This window comes from Vitis riparia, chromosome 13 (assembly GCF_004353265.1).
Source record: "Vitis riparia cultivar Riparia Gloire de Montpellier isolate 1030 chromosome 13, EGFV_Vit.rip_1.0, whole genome shotgun sequence".
Taxonomy (NCBI): domain Eukaryota; kingdom Viridiplantae; phylum Streptophyta; class Magnoliopsida; order Vitales; family Vitaceae; genus Vitis; species Vitis riparia.
Genome location: NC_048443.1, coordinates 49,494 through 72,056, shown reverse-complemented (window position 1 = coordinate 72,056; position 22,563 = coordinate 49,494). Strand labels below are relative to the sequence as shown.

General features: G+C 36.8%; 4 protein-coding genes across 6 annotated transcripts; 1 reads left to right on the top strand and 3 right to left on the bottom strand.

The window, feature by feature from the left end:
• Positions 1-1,576: 1,576 nt before the first annotated feature.
• On the bottom strand, positions 1,577-3,145 carry LOC117927960 (homeobox-leucine zipper protein HOX11-like). The gene is made up of 4 exons (XM_034847697.1): positions 2,788-3,145; positions 2,315-2,673; positions 2,143-2,222; positions 1,577-2,042 (listed from the first exon to the last, which is right to left on the bottom strand). Exons 1-4 carry the CDS (start codon positions 3,101-3,103, stop codon positions 1,730-1,732), a joined length of 1,068 nt encoding a protein of 355 aa, XP_034703588.1. The 5' UTR covers positions 3,104-3,145; the 3' UTR covers positions 1,577-1,729.
• Positions 3,146-9,323: 6,178 nt separating this feature from the next.
• Positions 9,324-15,568, bottom strand: LOC117927959. Of its 3 annotated transcripts, XM_034847696.1 has the most exons (3): positions 15,429-15,568; positions 10,574-10,989; positions 9,324-10,540 (listed from the first exon to the last, which is right to left on the bottom strand). In XM_034847696.1, exons 2-3 carry the CDS (start codon positions 10,956-10,958, stop codon positions 9,648-9,650), a joined length of 1,278 nt encoding a protein of 425 aa, XP_034703587.1. In that variant the 5' UTR covers positions 10,959-10,989; positions 15,429-15,568; the 3' UTR covers positions 9,324-9,647. The 3 variants fall into 3 exon arrangements, with proteins under 3 accessions (XP_034703587.1, XP_034703585.1, XP_034703586.1); XM_034847694.1 differs by having other exon boundaries at positions 9,324-10,989; XM_034847695.1 differs by lacking the exon at positions 15,429-15,568 and adding an exon at positions 13,745-14,290 and having other exon boundaries at positions 9,324-10,989.
• Positions 15,569-17,375: 1,807 nt separating this feature from the next.
• Positions 17,376-18,739, bottom strand: LOC117928966. The gene has a single exon (XM_034849124.1). The coding sequence runs from the start codon at positions 18,737-18,739 to the stop codon at positions 17,630-17,632; it is 1,110 nt and encodes a 369-aa protein (XP_034705015.1). The 3' UTR covers positions 17,376-17,629.
• A 1,208-nt stretch (positions 18,740-19,947) lies between these two features.
• LOC117929113 lies at positions 19,948-20,964 on the top strand. Its single transcript, XM_034849327.1, has one exon. The coding sequence runs from the start codon at positions 19,979-19,981 to the stop codon at positions 20,756-20,758; it is 780 nt and encodes a 259-aa protein (XP_034705218.1). The 5' UTR covers positions 19,948-19,978; the 3' UTR covers positions 20,759-20,964.
• The last annotated feature ends 1,599 nt before the right edge of the window (positions 20,965-22,563 follow it).

The following is a 22,563-nucleotide window of genomic DNA, read 5'->3' as shown; positions in this document are numbered from 1 at the left end:
GTTGGAGTCCATTGAATTGTATGCAAATGTTTTGTTGATATTAATGATTTTCTTGACTTCTCAAAGATTTTGAGCATGCAATATTGACATTCAAGGTGTTTTTGGATTTTGGGGGTTGAGTTTTCAAAAGGGTTGTGGCCATCATCTTATCCCATCACTCATGTCAAGAACCTAGCCTAAATCTTAAAAAGGGCTCATGAAAAGCCATTAGGGGGGGTGGTTTAGCTTAAGCTTAATACAAGGGAAAGAGAAACAAAATTTGACTTGTGTTTGAATCTTGTCATGATTATGATGCTTAATTGCCCGAAAACACATGTTTATATGATTAGATAAACTATTTAGAGTTGGTTGCTTATCTAATCATAATTAATCCAAAAATTAAATGTAGGTTTCTATTTCATGTTAAGCTACCTACTTGGTTTTCTTATTATATTAAGTTATTAATCAAAGTCAAAAATAAAAAATAAAAATTAGATGCAAATAACAATGGGTATGACAAAGGAAAAGTCCCTTCAACATTACATACAAATCAAAGGGATGGTGTCCTCTAGGTTGGGGTTTTGCTTTTCACATGATAATTGCTTGGAAAAAGAGAGGTGAGGTTAGAGGCTAGGGGCCTTAGGGCATATTATTATAGGGTGCCCATCAACTCCAAATCTCTAAAAGGTGGAAACCCCACTAAACGGGTTTTACATAGGAAATCTCCTTCATCAAATAAAAAAGAAGACCACCAACTCCTTGGTCCATCACAATCTTTGAAAATGGTTAAAAGTCTAATTGGAGAGAGAAGGTCTTCTCACTTGGGTGTTAATTCGTATTCACATTATGGGTGTCTCTTAAAAGAAAAGAATTAATCAATTTATGTGAAGATGCTTATGCAATCAGTGAGATAGACACAAATCATTGGGTGGCATATAATAATGGGAGTTGAACTTTCCATTTGGGTGATTAGGTCTTGTCCTTTTACCTTATAATTCCCAATAAGGATTTTCAAATGGGTCCATCCTTGCTTCCCCCCTTCATTATTATTATTTTTTTTCAAATCATGCCCTTTGAATTCCTTGCATGTGTTTTCTTGTGCGACCCCCCATGCCATGAGAGAGCCAATTTTGAAATAAATAAATAAATAAAATATTTATAAAAAAAAAAGAATGGTATAAATGTAAACAAATCTGCCAAGCCCATGTGACAGATACCATCATGGACCTCCATGCTTTATTGTTTTAATGTTGTCTAAAATTTTTATTTTATTTTTTTATAAAAAGGTAAGAGTCACATGACCCCTCACGCGGGGGATGTACTTGAACATGCTCATATGAAATTACAAATGTCTCCCCTTTAATGAATGGTGTTTGGGTGAATCATTTGGTATAAAAGAAAAGGAGACACCACAAAAACACGAACACCAATCAACACTATATGCTTAAATTCATATATTTATATCATATATAATAATTTAATTGTCAACAAATATTTCCCATTGTATTTTCTTTCCCAATTTTACTTTCCTAGAAAGTGAAAAAAGAAAAAAGGAAAAAGAAAAAAAAAATTGTCTTCGTCTATCCTAGATCCATACTTTTGTGTCTGGCACCTCTGTATCCCCACATGATCCAAAATGAACAAACCAATTTCAGAAACTCCAATATCAAACAACCCCATCTTCAGCAACCCCTAGAAAACAGAGACTTTGAGAAGTATGTACAGATGATGATGATCAACCCACTACCATTCATGAAGCTCCAGGAGGCTGATGTGAGAAAGGGTAGAATCTGGGTCTGTTGGCGGTGGTGGTGGTGGAGGGGTCTGTGGCGGTGGTGGCGGTGGACGCGGCGGCCGAGGGGGCGGTGGAGGTGGCGGCGACCCGCTCACAGGAGGGGCACATGGTGAGGGTGGTGGCGGGGAGCTGCATGTAGAATGGGTTGGAAGTCTTGAGAGCCCTCAGCTCTTGAAGCTCCTTGTGGAGTCTTCTGTTTTCTTCTGTCAGTGTTTCGCAGCACCTCTTCAGATACTCGCAGTCCACTTCCGTCTGCTTCAACTTCGTCCTGTAATGGAAGCCAAACCCAAACCCCGTTTGGTTGAGAAAAAGAAAATGGAAAATGAAAAGCAATCCCATTTGCTTGATAATAGCCGTTTTGCACCCACCTTGCTCTTCTATTCTGAAACCAAACTTCCACTTGCCGTGGGCGCAGGTTCAACTGCTTTGCAAGCGCCAGCTTCTGTTTCTGTATGGATATTGAGAAATTTATTATCGTCAAAATCACCATTAATAGTGTGCTGTTTCGATTTCGAAATGATTATCAGTAGAGATGCTTACAGGATTGAGGGTGTTGTGTTCTTTGAAGCTCTCTTCGAGGAAAGCGGACTGTTCTTTGGAGAGACGGAGCTTTTTTCTGGTGAGGCCGTTATCGTCTTCGTCGCTGGCTCTGGAAGAAGCTCTCTCCGCCTCACCACCTTCGAAGTCCCTCTTGGTTCCGCCATTTCCGCCTCTGTAAATGCAGAAATCCATCTGAAAAGACGACGCTGCACTGTTCGGAGACGATTCCACCTCCGCCGCCGCCCCGTCCTCCACCTCCTCCCCCGCCGCCGCCGTCACCGCCGTAGACGGCAACCTGTTCACGTCAAGCCCCCTCGCCGGCAGCCCCACGTTTCCGGACGAGCCCGCCTCGGAGCTCCCTAAACCCACCACAGGAAACACATAAAAATCCCACAAAAAAATAAAAAGAAAGAAAACCCAGGAAAAATCCCCGTCTGAATCTTCTGATTTCTAGGCCTTGTGGGTGTGATTACCGTTGTCAGACGGCCATGTCAGGCCCTGGTGCGAAGCTTGATTCCTTGGAACTGGAGCGAGAGGAAGAAGATCGAGCTGAAGAGGCAGGCCCATGGAGGGCCTTTGGTCCCTTCCATCATCGTCGTCTTCTCCATCGTCGTCGTCGTCATCATCAGCCACTTCATGGATTTTCTGTTCTTCCTGGTCTCTTCCAGCAGAACCCAGCCCTAAACCCATGCTAAACCCTAAACCCTTGTTGGCAACCTGACGGTGAGCCTTCTCCATGAAAGCAAAGGGCTTCGAAGAAGCATCGCCCAGGCTCAGCTCCAGCTCCATCTAGAGAGAGAAAGCAGAGAGAGAAGGAGGGGGAGTCTGGGATGATTGAGAGCAGTGGAAAGAGTCTTTATAGAGATTCTATCCCTTCTCTCATTAAAATAAACAGAGTCCCAAACAGTCCTTTAATTTATTTGTTTTTAAAAAAGAAATTATTTTAATTTTAATTTTAATTTTTTTTTCTCCTGAAACCAGTTTGACCGACAAGCTCAGGTTGACAAACACACGTGAAACCCTCTATAATATGAGTTTTTTCGTGATTTTGGTGGGACTTTCCCCACTCTCCTTCACGGCGCGTGTGCTCCGATCCAGGCCAATTTCAAAAGAGGCCCAATTATTAACTGCCCTGCCATTTTCTTGGGCTTTGCATCTTGGCCCGGTCCTTTTTCCTTTTGTTGAGCATTTTATTTTTTATTGATTATTGATGGGACCCAATTCAACAAGGTTCTAATAACAATTGTTATTTTTTCCTTTTCCCCCTCAAAAATCTAATCTTAAAACTTATCCAAAAAAACTATATGAAGGGTTGTAAAATTTTTCATACCGTCAATACTACCTATTTACAAAATTTGATTTTTTAAAAAAAAAAGAAAAAGAAAGAAGAACAACTATTTAAGCTATTTCTGAAATTGAAAAAGACACTAAATTATTGCTACACCTGTTCATACATAAATATTCCAAGTTGTAGGAATCATAGGTAGCATTTGACAACATTAATCTTATGATTTATTGATACCTAATTTTTGGACCACAAGCTATGAATATGTGTGTATAATATTATGTTATTCTTAAATTAGGTTTATCAAAAGTAGTGACAATTCTTTTCCTTTGTGTTTCCTTGTTACTACATTTATTTAATTGTACCACACATTTTTTCAAGCCACACTCTAAGCATCCCCCTATGACAAGTATTCCAAATTCTTATTACCCATAAGTCATAGGTAACAATATTTTAAAGCATTATTGCTATTCATGTTACATTTTCTCAATATCTAATTTTTTTGGGCTTTTAGGAATGCTCACATGCAACATTAATTTATTTTGGGTTAGATATATTTAATGGTTGATCCACTTTATCAATATTCGGGTGGTCGTTGCAATAATTTTTCATTATTATTGTTGTTGTTTTTATTGTCGCACTCTCACAATCATTTTAATATCACCATATCAATAATAAGGTGTACTATAAGTAGGTGGCGTTATTAATACCTCAATTTTGGGATACAAATAAGACTCGACAACCAAAAGTTTATCCTTGTAAGAAATATGAAAGAAGGAAAAAAAAATGGACTTCACCTACTTGGTGATGTAATGATTTAGTTCCATGTGATGAAAACCCTAATTATTTTTTATTTGAAAATATTAACCGATGAAAGTAAACATACTGAAGTATCGAACAAGGCAGATGAAAAGAATAATTTATTAAGGAGTTTTTCCAAGTTTTTAAGTTACAGTAAAATATCGATTACCAAATTCTTAAAAATAGTCAAAACTAAAAGTTGAATTGATCTCTTCATAACCAACTCGCATACGTACAAACATAAGTCAGTCAGCTTTCAACAAATATTAATTATGAAGACTTGTGAGTATTATTAACATTTTTATAAATCATTGTGGGTGTATGTTATATAAAGTGCAAATACATGGATCATTGGAGACTTGCAATTAAATTTATTTACTAGTTCTAACTCCTTCTAGCAACATTAGACTATTGTAGCACCTTTATTTCAACTACTTAGGATGACCTCTACTACTAATAGGTAATAATCACTCAAGAGAAAATGCTTTTGTCTATGTAACCACTTCATGACTATATTCTAAAATAACCTAATAAAATTGGTAATGGTAGTATTGTCCATTCAATGTTTGTGTGAGGGCAATTTGGGGAAGTGAGGGATATTGATTGGGAGGAAATGGCTATTGAATATTGACTCACCAACAAACATAACGTATTATTGGCCACGTGTCATAAATGAGTTGGATGAAGGGAAACTTCTTGGAAGTTTGAAACGTTAGTTGGAAATTAACTGATGATGGAAAAAAAAGGGTGATGCTTTAGCCCTGCAATTTGACCATAATTTCCGCTGCCTTTTTGGCTCACCCATTAGTCAAATCTCCTTAGATTTTGTTTCTTACCTTTTTATTTCTTTTTTTAATCCAAGAAACTCAAGAAATATTATAATAATTAAAGGGTTTTAATGTTTTCTTTTTTAAGCTATATTTGGTATAAGAGAATTTGAGGAAAAATGGGAGAAAAAGAAAATAAAAATAAAAAATAAAATAAAAAAGATTTAAAGTTAATAAATTATTTTTATTTATTATTTTAAACTCATTTTATATATTTTAATTCATCAACATAAAGATTAAATAATTTAAAAATATTTAAAATTTTAATTTATTTTAATTATATTTTATTTTCTTTTACATTTTTTGTAAAATAACTAAATATAAGAAAATTATTTTTCTTTACATTTTTTTTCCTTAATACTCTCTAAAACTAAACATAATCTTAAGGTATTATCTTATCCTAGTGAATGATAAACTCATTACCAATTAGAGATTGCCATATATACATCTTGGTTCTATTGTCTGTATTTAATATCTCATTATTATATATATATATATATATATATATATATATATATATATATATATATATTATAAGCGGTTTCATTACTCTTTATCTTGATAAGATGCTATCATAAATTTCAACAAATCAGATTAAGAGTTCAATAATCGATGTGGGGCTCTTTTGAAAAGCACTTGAATTGAAAGGTGGATTAGTATGCAAGTTGTAGAGAATTCTTTAGACGTGTCGAAAGAGTCAATAATGCAAGTTGTGGAGTGTAAAAAGTATGGCATATGATGATGGAGTTGGTGACAAAAGAATTTTTGTAATTTTATAGGAGTAATGAAGATGAACGTGGTTATCTTGCTCAAAAATGAGTGATAGGAAATAATTTTTTTTCATATATCTTTGGTGACTTCGTCAAGGTTAAAGACCTTTAGGGTATGAGTCAAACAAATCATAATAACGTCTCTCACATGAAAGTTGTTGGGGGCATATATATGACTTTATGGTAGATAGAGAATTTATTTCCTCACTAGAAGTTGACAAACCAAATAGCCAATACGATAATGTACATTTTTCGCTATCTCAATCAACATATTTAAGAAAATTAACACAAATTTTAGACATCATAATGATAAATGTTGAGGGGTTTCCTTGTAAAGGCCAAGCCATCTCAACCAACTGCATTGAACCAAACCAATGGACTAGAGCATTCCCAAATTGGACCAAACCAAGTGGCAACTTTTGAGGTTAAAATTCACCATCAATGCCATTAAATCTAGATGCCCAAAATCCAAATAAAGGGGGTAGAGGGTGGGAAAGAGAAGATATCAAGTGTCTGGCTTTTGGGGTGATGGCAATAATTGAAGCTTTAATGAGAAGTGGAGATGGGTGGTGGAGGGTGGTGGGGATGGTGGTGGTGGTGGTGGTGGTGGTGACCGGCAATAGCCGGTGGAAAATGAGGGTGGTGATGTAACATGTGCCATGCTTTAAGGGTCATTGCAATAATTGAAGCCATGCACAACTTTAATCATGAGCATCATTTGTGAGACCATGGTTGATTAGAAAGTGACCTTTCAAACCCTTTTCACAAACCCTAACGTTTTTTATTTTATTCTTTTCCTTATTTAAAAATTTAAAAAAAAATTATTATTCATATTTATTCTACCAGTATCCATAATGAAAAAAAAGAAAAAAGAATTTCACATCATAATTGAATGTCCCAACAACTTGATGTGGTCACCATCCATGTTGTTCATTTCAAAGTTACATGTATATTTATTCTACTCATGATAAGATAATTTGTGAAGAAAAAAAATAAAAAACTTATAATAAGATGATATATCATGATTCCCGACCAGAACCTTGTCCTCCCACCTATCCTAGATTTGGTCAAACCCTAATCCAAAGTTTGATCTACTTTTTATTTTTTATTTATATTATAAAAATAATAGATTTATTATTCCAAATTCTACTTTGTTGATATATACTTATAATGAATGTAATACTTTGAAGTGGGCATAAGTTAGTCAAAGAGTTGTTAAATAATTCCATTTTTTATGAGGAATTTTTCGGAGTTTTTTTAAATAATTTAAAATCCTAAATTCTTTTTATTGAAACCTTTTATCAACTTCAACATGGCACTCACAACCAGTCAATGGTGTGAGTGAGTGTATTCCATTATTCCTCCTAATATCTCAAATTGAAAAAAATAATTAAAAAATAAAAATGTCCATATGGTAGTAGTAATAATAATAATAATGGGTATATTATTATTTGACCGTACGATATTCTTCAAGCGCATAATACCCGGGGAAATCTAGGTGAATTATTGTTCAAGACATGGCTCCACACACATCTCAGAAGCGCGTGGAGTGGAATCTACTTGGATTTTGTGTGAGGGGCGTGGGTAGCACGCGCAACCGAGGAAAATGGGGCTGATGGATTTGCGCACTGGAATTAAAAGGGAAAATCAGAAGATCTTTTGCGGATCTTGGTTGAGGTTAGCGTGTGATAAAGAGTGATTAAAATGACGTAATTACCCCTAATCACAGGGTTGAACTCGAGGGGTAGTATCGTATTTATGGTGCGTCAGACCATGCGTTGCTCAGACTTCATAAAGAGAGGAGGAAATGACATAGTCCAGAGTTGCCGCTGTAGGCCCACTCCCACCTGTTTCGCGTGCGATTCACTCGCCAATGGCAAATGGGTGGGACCGAGGTAGTCATTTTTATAGGGAAAATTTTTAATCATTCTTGTGATGGGCGCGTGGAGGATGGGGAAATGTTTTTTGGATAAGGGCGTGGAACGAATGGATAGTGATGGCGATAGTGAGAGGTCACGTGAGGGGTGGAACATCAAAAGTCAAGGTGAGGGAGCGTGAAAAAGGTGAGTGGGTCAGGAGGGGTCACGTGAAGAGGGCGTGGGAGATGGGCAAAGCCAAAAATAAAAATAATAATAATTAATCAAGTGTATAATATTATTCGTATTATATCCTTATCACGTATACATTTGGCGACAAATACAATATTGCAGGATACAATACAAGTCCAAAGACACGAGAGGATATGGATAAGTTCCCCGTTTACATTATTTTTAAATGATATAAACGTGTTTTAAAATCATAATTCATAAAATATGGTATGAAAATATTTAAAATTCGTATTTATATAATTAAAATAAACTCACTATATGAGCACATGCCTAATATCGTAATCTCCCAGAATTACTTGATCACTTAAACCTCTGACACGTGTATAATTAAATGAGGGTGCAAAGACAAAAACTTAAATATAAAAAAAATAAGATTAAAAATGTATCTCAATAAAAAAAAAAAAGAGACTTTCTTTCGACAAATACGTCTTTAACTTTGCATGCAGGAAAGGACAGTCTCCACTTTTCTTTGCTTTAGAAAGATCCTGTTTAGGATATAGATTGGCCATGGTGGGGAGCAGTGGGGGCCGTGGAGGTGCAAATGGGAGGGCCCGGAGGGGCAGGGGTTAGTTGCCAAGGAGGGGGGTTGGGGGTTGGGGGTGGGGGGCAGGGTGCATAGTGAAAAGGGGACAATGCTCCAACATGAGCAATCATTAGTACGGTTCTGCAACTCACTCCCTCTGCCCTTGGTGGTTTCCTGCTGGCCCACCACCCCCTCTTATCTTTCCTTCTTTCTCTTAACATTATATGCATATACCTGCTCCGATGCTCCGATGCTCCAATTATTATCGCAGTGATTGATATCCTCTCTTTTTCATTTTACCCTTTTCCTTTTTCCTTTTTTTCTTCTCATTTCATTTCATTTCTGAGGCTAGTCACTATCACGCAAAGACCCCAACCCTTTCCTCACCCCTATCATTCAGACTCTTTCTTTGCTTCTTTCAAGTCCAAATAAGTTAAACTCTACCCTCCTTTCCTCTTTCATTTTTCTTCAGTCATGTCACTCCACACCTGCTTTAGTCTTCCTCACTCCAACAAAACAATGGCCTGGCCAAGCAAGTGATCTAGATTTTTTTCAATGGATTCCACAAATAGCACATAGAAGGATGAATGGTCTAAATCCCTGAGCCCCATTATGACAAGGGCAAGAAAAAGCTACATTTGATGCTATCCATCAGCATAGGCTACAAAATGAAGATGGAGGAAAGGGGATAAAGGTGGTGCAAAATGATAATCTGAAATATGAAAAAGCTATTCAACATGTATATACCAGTAGAATTGTACAAAGGCATATATGGGGGGGCTGTGTTGCAGTAGCTTGCAACACCAGTCCTACCCTTCTGAAAGGAGGACACCATGCAAGCATGAACAGGTTCTCCCTGCAGAAGACTGATCATTGGACAAAGGAATACAGAAAATGGTTCAACATCCTGATGAATTCATCGATTTCATTATAGTTTCTTATTTGGAAAACAACTAGATTGCAGTTTCTAGTCAGAGGGAGCTTATCTCGAGCAAACTTTTTCCTCTGGAAAAGACTTATCATCTCAACCTTCTCCTTCGAGGCTCACGGGTATCTCCAGTCTCCATATCTGAGGCTCCTGGAGCATCATTTCTTCTCCTAGAAGATGAAGAATGAGGCACTGATATATTGATTTCGGTAGAATCTGTTACCTGGTCTTCAGAGCGCATAGCAATGGCAGACACATCAGTTCTGGAGGATGAAGAAGAAGGGGGCACGGTGGTGTTAACACCAGTGCTGAGAGCTTGGCTTTCCAGTTGTAGAACAGCTGCAATGGTTGTAAGAGTCTCTCTCTCATTAACAGCAGATGAAGCATGGCTTCTTGTAAGGTGGCTATGAATATACTCCTCAAGGTCCTCAACCAATCTTTCCGCAGAATTCAGTGCAGTATTCAATGCAGATGAAAGGGAAGAAAAGGAAGCCGTTCCTTGTGATAATAATCTTGAAAACTGAACAGAACGGAGGCCTTGGCTGGGCTCAGCCTCAGAGCCGGGTGGTACCTGTGAAGTAGAATTTTGGCTGGGCAAGACATTGCTTCTCTCAGTTGTAGTGCGTGCCTGTTGCCGTGAAATCCGGCTGCTAATAATCCGCAGTGTTTCCTCAGATGGAAATGAAGGTATGCCTCGGGCAACACGTTGCTGCCTCATACTTTCAATCCTATGTGCATGAGGCCTAGGGGGGGCCTTCACTCCTAAATCCCCTGTAGCCACTTTATGGTTATTGCTCCCATGGCCATAAATTGGAGTAATGTGTGTTTCTATCACCTCTCCATTACATTCAGGGCATTCCTTCGCATTTGAATGAACATTGGGCAACTGATAGAAGCATGGCCAACAAAACAAGTGACCACAACAAGTCAGTATAGGATCTCTGGCCATGTCCAAGCATATATTACAATCAAAAAAGCTCCCACCATTAGCATTTGTACCCTTTTCTAACGCCCCACCATTAGCATTTGTACCCATTCCCAACGCCTTAGCTACCAAATAGGCTCCATTCCTTTTACAGCCCTCCCTATTCTCAACAGTTCTTTCTTGGCCAGCGACACTACACTCACCATTTTGCACTCTACCCTCAATTGAGTTAACCTGCATGGGTTCTGTGGATATTGTTGTTGTTTGAGGGGGTATTCGACCTTGGCGCCATCTCTGACGCTGCCTAGCCCTGGAATTAACGGCTTCAAGTTGTCGGATACGTTCTTCAATCCGTCCATGTGCAGTTTCAATTTCAGTCAATAAAGATCCTAATCCCAACATGGAATCATGAGGAGGGTCTAAAGGCTCTAGGTTTAAATCAAGATCCATTATATCTCCCCTTGAATTATTCTCCATCAAAACCACACCAATCCAGCAAAATCTTCACCTGAAAAAATCAAAATCAAAATAAAATTCCCTTGTGATTATATGCTCAAGATTGCAGCAATATTTCTCCCAAGCCAAAAAAGAGAAGTTTACATCTGTTTGTTTGTCAAAAATGAAAAAATTAAGCTCAACAAAGTCAAATAGTTGCCACCATATGACCAAATTAAATTGAGATGTTAGTTGGAGTTAAGAAACAAGGGTAGAATTCATTGAATTCCACAGATAATATGAAAGATGAGTGTATAAAGAAATGAGCAAACATAAAAGCAAGGCAATACATCTTTATAAAATAATATGCTACTCACAGTGGTGAAAAACTTATCATACACAATTAGACAAAACATACTACATGATACAATTTGGATGTGAACTGACACATATGACTGCTCTGTTTTTTTTTTTTTTTTTATTTAACTTTTTCATGATCATTTTTTTTTGTTTTTATGATATGCAACACATATGACTGCTATGTACCACATCTTAAGCATCTCATGATACATAAACAATATACAATATTATATAAGCATGGTAGGAGCCCATGTGACTAGTTTTAACAGTTTTAAGAACAATAAGTTTGAATTTCTTTCTTCAAAAAGATTATTGTATTACTGTTCAAAAAGGCGCTTTAAGGTTAGAAATGAATGACAAGAAAGAACGGAAGAAAAAGAATAATTCTGCATGGAAATTTAGTGCACATGTGGTTGAAGGCACACATGTAGTACATTTTTCTATTAGAAAGGCACTTGTGTAATATGGAGGCTCAAGTGCGTAACCATTCCTCTGATTAATTTGGAGAGGTATTGCTGGAATTAAAGGTGTCACTGGACTAGAAAAATATAACCTTGACGATTTTGATGAATAAATATTTCAATTAATATATTTGCTTTTCTCTTTTCCTTTTTAAAGTTTTTTCTTCCTTCCTTTTTAGTGGGTATGATGAAGAACTTGGAAGCTTTTTTTTTTTTTTATAAGCAAGAAAATATTATAAATATCAAAGATAACTATACACCAAAGTACACAGGATGTATATAATGGGTACAAAAAAGCGTTGCCAAAAAGAGAGAAAACACAAAAAACTACTCCCTCCCTTGGCCAAATCTCAGCCAATCTACAAAATCTATTAAAAGCATTGAGCCTTATTCTACATTCAAGCTAACCAATGACACGAGATTGATAAGGAAAGAGTGTTTTAGTGCTTGAACCAAATGCACCTTGCTATTGAATCCACTTTAATTCCTTTCCTTCCAAATTGTCCAAAAATACATAGGAGATTGACTCTCCAAACCTTTTGTCATTTTTTTCCCACGAAGGAGTCATGCTAACTTAAAAATGTAGAAAGCATTGGAAGTTGGAAGTTGAAACTTCAAACATGGCATATGAACACATATTTGTCATTCTTGCAATATTTGTGCTCAAAGCATATATGTCATTCTTGCAAGATATCTGTGCTTCAATTTGTATGCATATGTTTTCTATTTATCTTCCACTTTGCATAAAACACAGAATGCATGATAAGATACAAACCATGAGTTGGCAATTATGACTGTATTGTCAAATCCTAACCTAAAAAGGTCCCACTAGACATACAACAGTACTAAATGACATGGTGTATGTGATTGTAATATATTACAGTGAATCCCACACTAATTTATATTGCACTTGACTCCCTCCGCTCAAATTAATGTTCCGTCAGTATGCAAAAAAGAAAAAAAATGACAAAAAAATAAGAAAAGAAAAAAAAAGGCTTTCCACAATTTCATTGCAATCTTCATGAAAAAGAAAATTCATTGCTAATTGAAAACCTAGGCCCTGAAAGAAAGTGCAACTCCCTTTTGCAATTAATCCAATTGAAAGTATGTTTCCTGAAGCATCACAAAGAACTAAGATTAGGCCAATAATTGAACAAGAACTTTAACAGGCTCAGAACAAGTGTCAACCTCACTAAGCATAACCACTCAAAAAGGTTGTGAAACATTTTTCCCTGAAAAGTTTGGATGGGAGACATAATCCTCCAACTGCTTGAATGAAAAATTCCAAGGCTCACCTCAGAAACTGTCAAGTGGATTACTTACTTTGAACCCATAGGAGAGGAACAAACTCTTGCACCTCTTCAAACTAAAATGGGGCATTTTCTTTCCAATCCATGAGAAAATGCCCTTATCTTATAGCACCACTGAGCAAGATTCTTTACCCTAAATAATATTAATTGTTGAAGAATTTTTTTTACAAAAAATTTGTGCAATCTATTATGTTTTTGCTATATGGGATTAGAAAAACACCTTTTCTTTTCTTTTCCAATTTTGTGACACAAAATCACACTCCTTGAATGTGATTGTAATAAATAAAAACAAAAATAAACATAGAAGTTCACATTCAAGAAGTACAATTCTAAAAAGATCTAAATGTATGAGATACTATATATTTGCTGCTTCTAGAGAGCAAATGAATTAAAGCTTATCAGAATCATAGCAAGAAGAAAGACAATGGAAGATGAAAGACTAAGTCAATGCAGAGTTGGAGCTTAGTTGACTCCTACTAGAAAACACAGGCAAAGGAATCAACAAATAGAGAAACAATTAGATAGACATAATTGAGAGACTCGATATTTGCTGCTTCTAGAGAGGGTTTAATTATCAGAACCATAAGAAAAGGAACTTAAAAGGAAGATAAAACACTAAGCCAATATAAATTTGGAGCTTAGATGACCCTTATTATAAAACAAGGCAAGAAATAAGCAAATAGAGAAAAGGACCCACAAATTGCTGGTTTCTGCTGAGAAGTAGCTGGATGCCAAGCAACCACTCAGCAGAAGGATCTAACCTGAAGCTCTGAAGCCTCTAGTACCAAGCTGGGAAATAAGAAACAGCAATGGAATTAACTGAATTGCATTCATAATACTCAAGTTGGGTTATAAACTCTAACATACCCTCAATGCAATAAATCTTAAAAAAATAACACTCTAATATTCTATTGACAATTCTGATGCAATCCAATTGAACTAAATATCAATCCATGCCAAATGATATGGTCCATTCAGACTACTCTAGTACACCGAATTATAACGCAATTCTCCTGAAGTTCTTCACATTCCAGCAATCCTCCTCACTTTGATGTTCCATCAATTTACCAAACACACACAGACACACACTATTTCCATGCAACTATCCCAATCTATGTAAAGAAGAAACCCATTATTATCAAACCATAGGAAACAAAGGTCCCTGAAGAAAGTGTTCATCCCCTTTAACAATGCATCCAACTGAAACTAGGCGTCCATGAACTTCACATGGGCCTAAAAACAGGCCAATTAACTGAAAAACAGCCTAAAACAGGCTTAATACAACACATGTCGACCTCAATAGAAATAGCCTGGAAATCAATAGAAATAGCCATCTGACTAGGCAAGAAATGCATTGCTCGTGACAGCTTTGGGCGGGAAATGCATTGCTCCAAGCCCTTGAACTCAAAAAACTCAACAGTCCAGTAAGAATGTGTCAAACAGGTTACTAACTTTGCCCTCACAGGCTGGATAACAAGTTCCAACACCTGGTTCAACGACTAAAAGTAAAAGAATTTCATTCAAAGCCATGAGAAACTACCTATTATTTTATGGGACTACAGAACAACCCCCTGGCATTGTGCAGTCAAATTGGAATCTGGATTAACACATTCATTCAAGAAAATCTTCAATTTCAAAGGACCTTAACACTCATTCCACCACCACAGAGAGTAAACCTATGATGAGATTTCATAAAATATAAACCAGATAGGAGAAATGTTGATAAACAGATCTTGAATCTATCTCAATCGAGGTGATAGGATATGGATTGGGAGCAGGAAGAAAACAATGATAATGGACTTTCACGTAGTTTCAACTAATGGCAGTGCAAATCAGAAAAGAAACACCTATAGACATACCGGACTAAGAATTTTCAGCTCATAAAGAGGATTCTAACTCTCAGAGCCATAGCAAAAAAGGCAGAAAAAAAAAAAGAAAAAAAAAAAAAAAAGGAAGCTAATAGAAGCAGAGACACAAATATCTCCATCGCCCACCTAACAACACCACCAGAATTCAGTGAACCGCATTGATAACACACAAGATGGATTTAGATAAATTACAGAAACAAGCAAATAAAGGAACCAGTATGAAAGATATCAACTTTAATACACAAACAAGGCGATTAATCCCATAAAACAAAACCCAAATTCTTCTATATACCGATCAGTACCAAATGACCGTCGTAATAATGCACCTCCCCAAATTTCATCACATTCCAAAATCACTAGCCGTCGTGGGTCTGAAAAAAATAATGAAAATCCCAAGGCTCGAAATTTCAATTCCCCCTTTTTTACCCATATTTTCTAAGAACCCAAACAAGCTTGTGAAGGTGAATTACGAATCGGCGAAATAAAAAAGAGAGAGAGAACAAAATTGAAAACCTGCTGAGAAAGAGAGGATGAGGATCAACTGAGGGCGCTGGTGGAAGCAATATCTAGGGTTTCAGGAAAAGGATCGTCCTTGGCTTCTTGTTCTTCTTCACTGTAGGCATGGCTTTTAGAGGGAGAGAGAGGCGCCAAAAGGCCCGAAACGAAGGAGATAAGCGTCTGGTTACTGCTCCCCTTTTGTACCAGCTGGTCCGGTCAAAGGATTCTCCTCCAAAACGATGTCGTTCATACAAAAACGACGCCGTTTTGTCAAAGGCCTAGTAATGACAATTGTTTGAAAAATCAAATGTATTTAGTTGGTTGGAACCATTAAAATAAAATCAAATCGATTAATTTATTAAAAAACAAATTCAAAATTAATTGAATTTGAATTTGAAGAAGGAATTGATAGATTGCATTTAATTTAGTAACATGAGCCTATATAAGTTGGTGCATTTCATTTTGATTCAATTAAGTTTTTTCTTTATTCCGGTTCTATTGGAGTTGAGTTTGGTTGCGCCGACCCAACCGAATAAATGAAAAAAAATGAAAGAAACAATTTTTACGAGTTTTAAAATTACTCAAAAATTGACTTAATTATAAGCAAAAATTACTCTCAAGATAAAAATATGAAAGAACACGCTTATGTAACAAAGTATTTTCTCTTATAATTTTATATGTTTTTATCCGTGAAAACGAATATCAAGACATTATATTGTGAAAATAAAATGATTTTCAATTTTTATAATTTCATTCACGACTAGAAATGATGATTCATGAGTGAAACAACCAATTTAGATTTTAGGAATTCAAACCTTATTTTTGTTCAAACAAAAAAAACTCATAATTAGATATTTTGGGTGGAAAAACTTAAATAAAACTATTACGACTAATTTCAAATCATATTATTATTACAAATGATATGAATAACCATTGTTACAGCTCATGCTAATCATAGAAAAATAAAACACACTATATAAGTGTAGTTTGGGATTTTACATGTGCATGAAAAAAAGAAGGTCTTATTAGGTTGGTTTTGATTCTAAAAATGTGTGAATTGTCATTTTATTCGTCCATATTTTTAATATAGGAAAAGGGAAGAAAAATAAAAAAATAATTTTAAAGTTAATAACTTATTTTCATATGTTACTTTAAACTCATTAGTTATTTTAATTATTTGATATAAAGATTAACTAATTTAAAAAATATATAAATTTATAATTTCTTTTAATTATATATGATTTTCTTTCAAAATTTTCATAATACAAACAAATATGAGAAAATAATTTTTCTTTAATTTTTTTTTTCCTTAATATTTTCTCAACCAAACATAACTTTACATTATGGATGGTTTTTTTTATAATTTGAGGGAAAGAAATTAAAGAGGAAAAAAAAAGTTAGATTATGTTTGGTTTCAAAGGAAAGAAAAAAAATAATAAGAAAAATAATTTTTGTTATGTTTGGTTTTACTATACAAAATATGAAAGAAAATAAAATTAATTAAAAATTTATACATTTTTTATTTATTTAATCTTTATGTAAGAGATTTAAAATAAATTAAATAAGTTTGAAGTAATATATAAAATTAATGTATTGATTTTAATTTTTTTTTCTCATTTTTTTTTATTTTCTTTTCTTCACTATTTTTTTTTTTCAAATGGGTTTTTTTTTTTTTAATTTGAAGGAAAGAAAAATTTAACAAATTTTTCTTTATTTTTCATATCATTCAAATATAGAAAAATAATTTTCCTAATATTATGAGATCTAATTATAAGAATATGTAATTAGTTTGATGATAAATAAAAAGGAATATCGAAAATTGGGTGAAGGTGAAGCAGCTAATACCAACAAAATCAAATTAAACCAATATTTCAAGATTTTTAGGATGAAATAATCAAAATCCCAGATCTATGATTTTGAGTGCATGCAAAGCCTGGCAGAGGAACTAAATGATGAAAAAGATGTTGGGAAGGTGCTATAATTAATATTGATATTAATTAATTTCAAGGCTTTAATTCCCCACGTCAACTTCTTCCTATGGTGGGGGATCGCAAAGGATCTGTGCTCAAGTTTAGCCATAATTTGGGAGAAAGAAAATTCATAAACATAATCTTATTGTTCCTTCTAGTTGATACTGATTATAACTGCAGATCGGAAACCCAAAAAGAAAAAAAAGAAGGAAGACGCAACTTCTTCATCACATGACAAATATGGTTTTAGTAGGTCGTGTCTTGCAAGTCTCCTGATCCCCCATCTGTTCCGCTGTAGCAGTCATTAGACACCGAGGAAGAACCTCCATCCCATGTGCCTCCACCCCCTGCATCCAGGGCTGTGCTGCCACCACCCCCACCACCACCCAGTAATCCCTGCACCATGTTCATGCCTAACTGCTGAGCAGCACCATTAACTAGGCCGTCAATTGCCTGGCTCAACAAAGAATTTCCCTGCCCACTTGTCGCTGCAGGCCTAACAGGTCTATAAACCACCCCTGGGTTGAGATTGTTTACTTGATTCATTGGTGGGTAGTTCTGCCCAGTTCCAACCTGGGTCCCTGGAAACTGGCCAGGAAGAATGGCTCGTGGTGTTGTTTGGAACTGTTGCATATAGTTCTGCCCAGTTGGAAACTGGCAATGGAGAGTGGGTTGTGTTGTTTGTAACTGCTGCATATAGTTCTGACCTATTACTGATTGGTTCCTAGGAAAATGGCCATGAGGAGTGGCTCGTGATGCTGTTTGGAACTGCTGCATAAAATTTTGTTGCAGTGGGGCTTGGATTGGAGCTGCAGGCGTAGCAGTTGCGCAGCTCAAGTGGGCATCAAATTCACACTCGTCGCATCGGTAGAGCCAGTGGCTGGTCCCTATCTGCCGGCATATATCACAAGAGAAGCTTTTGTTATGGTAAGGAGGTGAGAATGAAAGGGCAAGCCGGTGATGGTGGGATTGGTGATTGAGAAACAACGGCTTAGAAGCACATAAGATATGGAGATCAATGTTGCAGACTCCGCAATGGTAGGAGAAGCCATTGCCCTGCTTTCCACATGCATCACAGTTGAATAAGCCTTCTGGGTATGCAGGATTTGGGAGGAGGGAGAGGGCATGGGCTTTGTGAAATGAGTGAGTGATCTGTTGAGGCATTTGAGAACATGAGATATGGAGGAAGTAGTTACAGCGCTTGCAGTCGTAGATCAATCCACTGGCTTTGAGCTTGCATCCTGAGCATGAGGCAAGGGTTAGGGTTTGTTGGGGATGATGATTGGAGAGCTGCAAGGGATGTGAATGGCTGAAATGGTGGATTACAGTTTCAGGTTGCTGATTCATTCTTCCCATCCCCCTCGATCCCTCTCTCTCAATGGGTTCAAGCTCCTGAGATAATTTTATTATTGAAGCAATAGCATCAAGTTGCTGACAACAGGAGACCAAGTCAACCAATAGAGGACGCGGAAGGATACTGGGAAAACGTAATTATTGGGTTTGATAATTGTGAGTAGGTAGGTGACTTTGTCAATGAATTGTGAGCTGAGTGGAAACTTGGAATGAAGTTACTGGTCGGTAGGTTGGCTCTCAAAGTCAACCTCCATGGTTTCTATCCTTTGCTGCCGATATGGCATGGTTTTCCGCATTCACATGGAAAACAAAGCTTCAAAGAATCGTTCTCTGGGCCGTTTGGAGAGTGTTCTTGGAGCCAGTTTTTTAACTTAAAACATACGTTTTGCAATTATTTTAGCTGAAAAAGACTTTTTGATAACTTATTTTCTTTTGAAAAACAATTAAAGATATGAAGAATACTTGAAACTTATTTTTATGATATCCTATATTGAACATGGAAGAGTTCCTACCTAAGTTTTCTCAACCGAGTAGATGTATTTTACAGGGACCATGGTCTTAGAATAGATGATATTTATATAAGAGAGAACGAGTCATTACAACTTTCATGAATAATAAACTGAGAAAATTGTTTCATAAATCAGAGTTTCCAAGCAAAAAAGATTTTCCTAGTCAAATAAACGGAATTTAGCATGAATTTCCTATTTTAAAAAACTGTTTGTTGGGAACTATTTTCAAAATTTCTAGTGTTCTTTCCTTGAAGTTTCCTAGTCAAATTTTGTTAGAATTCAAGGATCAAATCATGAAAAAAAAAAGTAAGATCAATTAAGCACACTAGAGTTTGCCGGTGGGTCTACTCCAATGGAGAAAACTTCACGACAAAACCTATTGAAAGAAACCTTGTGGCCCAAGGCTGTGGTATTGGGTTCAGCTGATGAGAATAATGCCCTCAAGTGGACTAATTAATGGTCTGAAAACGAGGGATCTGTTTTCCACACGCATCCAAAGCAGATCTGCCTACCTATGCAGATTCACCATTGACTTGACTTAATGCAGGGATACTGAGATGGTGATGATCATGATCCAATGTACCAGAAGATGCATATCCTAAACCCCATTAAAGACCTGCTTTCTTGACTTGACTCAGATGAGCCTGTCTAGAAGGTCATCCAACAAAGGAAAAAAAATGGGGGAGTGTGCCAGAAGGGATATGCCTGCTGATATATAAGCTGCATCTCATATATGAACATGAACAGCAATGTGAGAGGCACAAGAGAGGAGGGAAAGAAAAAGATGAGTTATCAGTATTTCAACCATAGCCATCTCCTGCTTTCCTTGAGACTGGATGAAGGCGAAGAGATCAATTGCAAGGCTTGTGACAGACTCATAGCTGAACATATATTCTATGGCTGCATTGCCTGCAAATACTACCTCCATGACCGGTGTCTCAACTTACCTCGCTGGATCAAACACCCATCTCATCCTTCCCACTCACTCACCCTGCTGCCAGCCCCCACATACCCATCTGGATCCTTCTCCTGCAATGCTTGTGGCTCAGCTGCAAACTCCTTCAGCATGAGCTGTGCTGAATGTGAGTTTGATCTTCACCTTCACTGTTCCTCTCTGCCCAGCACTGTACTTCTTGATGCACACCCACATGAACTGAAGCTGACCTTTGAGTCTCCTTATGATGACGAGAAGGTCAGTTTTGTCTGTGATGTTTGTGGGTCTGTGGCGGACCGCCATCAGTGGGTGTACTACTGTGCTGAATGTGACTTTGGGACCCACTTGGAATGTGCCACGGCGGCGGTTGAGCAGCCAGGGATGGAGGAGCCGGCCAGCGGTGAGGTGGCTGATCAGTCCCAGACTGATCAGCCATCTGGGTCAGATGATGGGGCTAATAATCCCTTTAAGCAAGTGGTGGATGAGATGATGGAGAATCAACTTGAGATGATGAGGCTGCAGAATGAGATGAACAGGACCAGGATGTTTGCACAGCTAATGACTTGGCCTTATCGTTAAGCTAATGGGCTCCTTGAAAATGAAAGATGGATGATGTTACCTGGATTCATTTAGCTTTTACTTTCTCTACAATAAATCTTGTCAACGATGAACAGATTCTCATCTATAGCAAGATATTGATTTGTATCCTTACATGCCGTTGGTTTTAATTAGAGCAATGCATAAATTTCTTGTCTTATGGTGAATTAAAAATTATTAATCAAAACCAATTTGACTTGACATTGATGAGGTTTAGTTTGGTTAATTTGGTTTAATTTATTGTTTTGAGCCCTATATTTTTGTTAGAAAAATTACCGTTATAAATCTCAAACAGTATGTAATCTAATCTATTACATCACCACATAATAATTCAATCTAAAATATCACATGCTTATGTGACAAATATATATGAATTTTTTTTGCATAAAAATTCGTAGATATTCATAATAATCCAATTTAAAATTGAACACAAACCATACTTAAAGTTAATCTAGTATTTAAAAATAAATAAATAAATAAAAATTCATAATTCAAAGACCCAATCGTAATTTTTAGAGTCAACCATTTGTTTATGCTAAGTGGTCACACAATTTGGTCAACTAGCCGAAGGGGCGGACAATGCTAAGAAAACTGCAACTTGCCATGAACGTGCCACAGGCATTTTTTCTACATGGAAATTAGTGAGGCACAGAATGATAGAAAGTCTAACCACTGGGGAAGACAATAAGCTGGCATCCAAATCTAAGCTTCTACTTGTATATACATATACTCATCCATGTATTAAATGATTCATTACAAGATAAGAAAAGATCAGAGAGAAATGGCAGTTGTGAAGCATTTCAGCCACAAACACCCCTTGTGCCATGCAGAAGTGAAAGAGGAAGATGGGTTCGTCTGCTCTGGTTGTGAGGTAGGCCTTTCAGGCTCAGCCTACAAGTGCACCATCTCCAACTATGACTTCTTCCTCCATGACTCATGCTTCAAATTAGCCCCAGTGATTAAGCACAAGTCCCACCCTCACCATCCTCTCACCCTTTTCCCCTCCCCACCTTATGATGACAGTGGCTTCACTTGTGAGGCCTGTCTATACTACGGCCATGCTTTTGTATACCACTGTGCCGCTTGCCAATTTGACCTTCATGTTGGATGTGCCTCGTTGCCTGAAAGTGTGGAACGTGAAGATCATGAACATGCACCCACTTGTGCTTTTCTTCTCTGCGCACAAGGGGGAAGATTCATCTGTGATGTGTGCCATGGAGAGGTCCCAGAGAGCTGCTAGGTCTACAACTGCCAGGGTTGTGATTATGGCACTCAATTGGACTGCGCAACAGCTGAAGAAAACCCAGAAGAAAAAGAAGAAGGAGCAGAATATTCAGTTGCTGAAGCTCAAAGTCGATTAATGTGGGTTTTGATAGAAACAAAGTGTAGAAACTCTCGGGAAGCAACAGAACATTGAGGAATCTGAAGTGATATATTTTATTAAACTTCAAAGCACTTATTTATACAGCTAACTTAAAAAAGAAAAACATAAAGAATAGTAACAAACCTGCTACGTATAGATACTTCCTAAAGAATAGAAACAAACCAACAAATTCTTCCTAAGGAATAGGTAAATCTTCCACATGACTAACTTATTTGACTACTTCCACTTCAATCTACTCAGCTCCATGTCAGCAGCTCCTAGGACATGTCATTCAACACTCCTCCTTGTCTCTGGAGCTGTAGACTCCAAGCCTTTGCCTCAAGAACTCATATCTAGCTTTGGGAAGTGGTTTGGTTAAGATATCAGCATTCTGACTTTCTGTTTTGCAGTAGAGCAGTTGTAT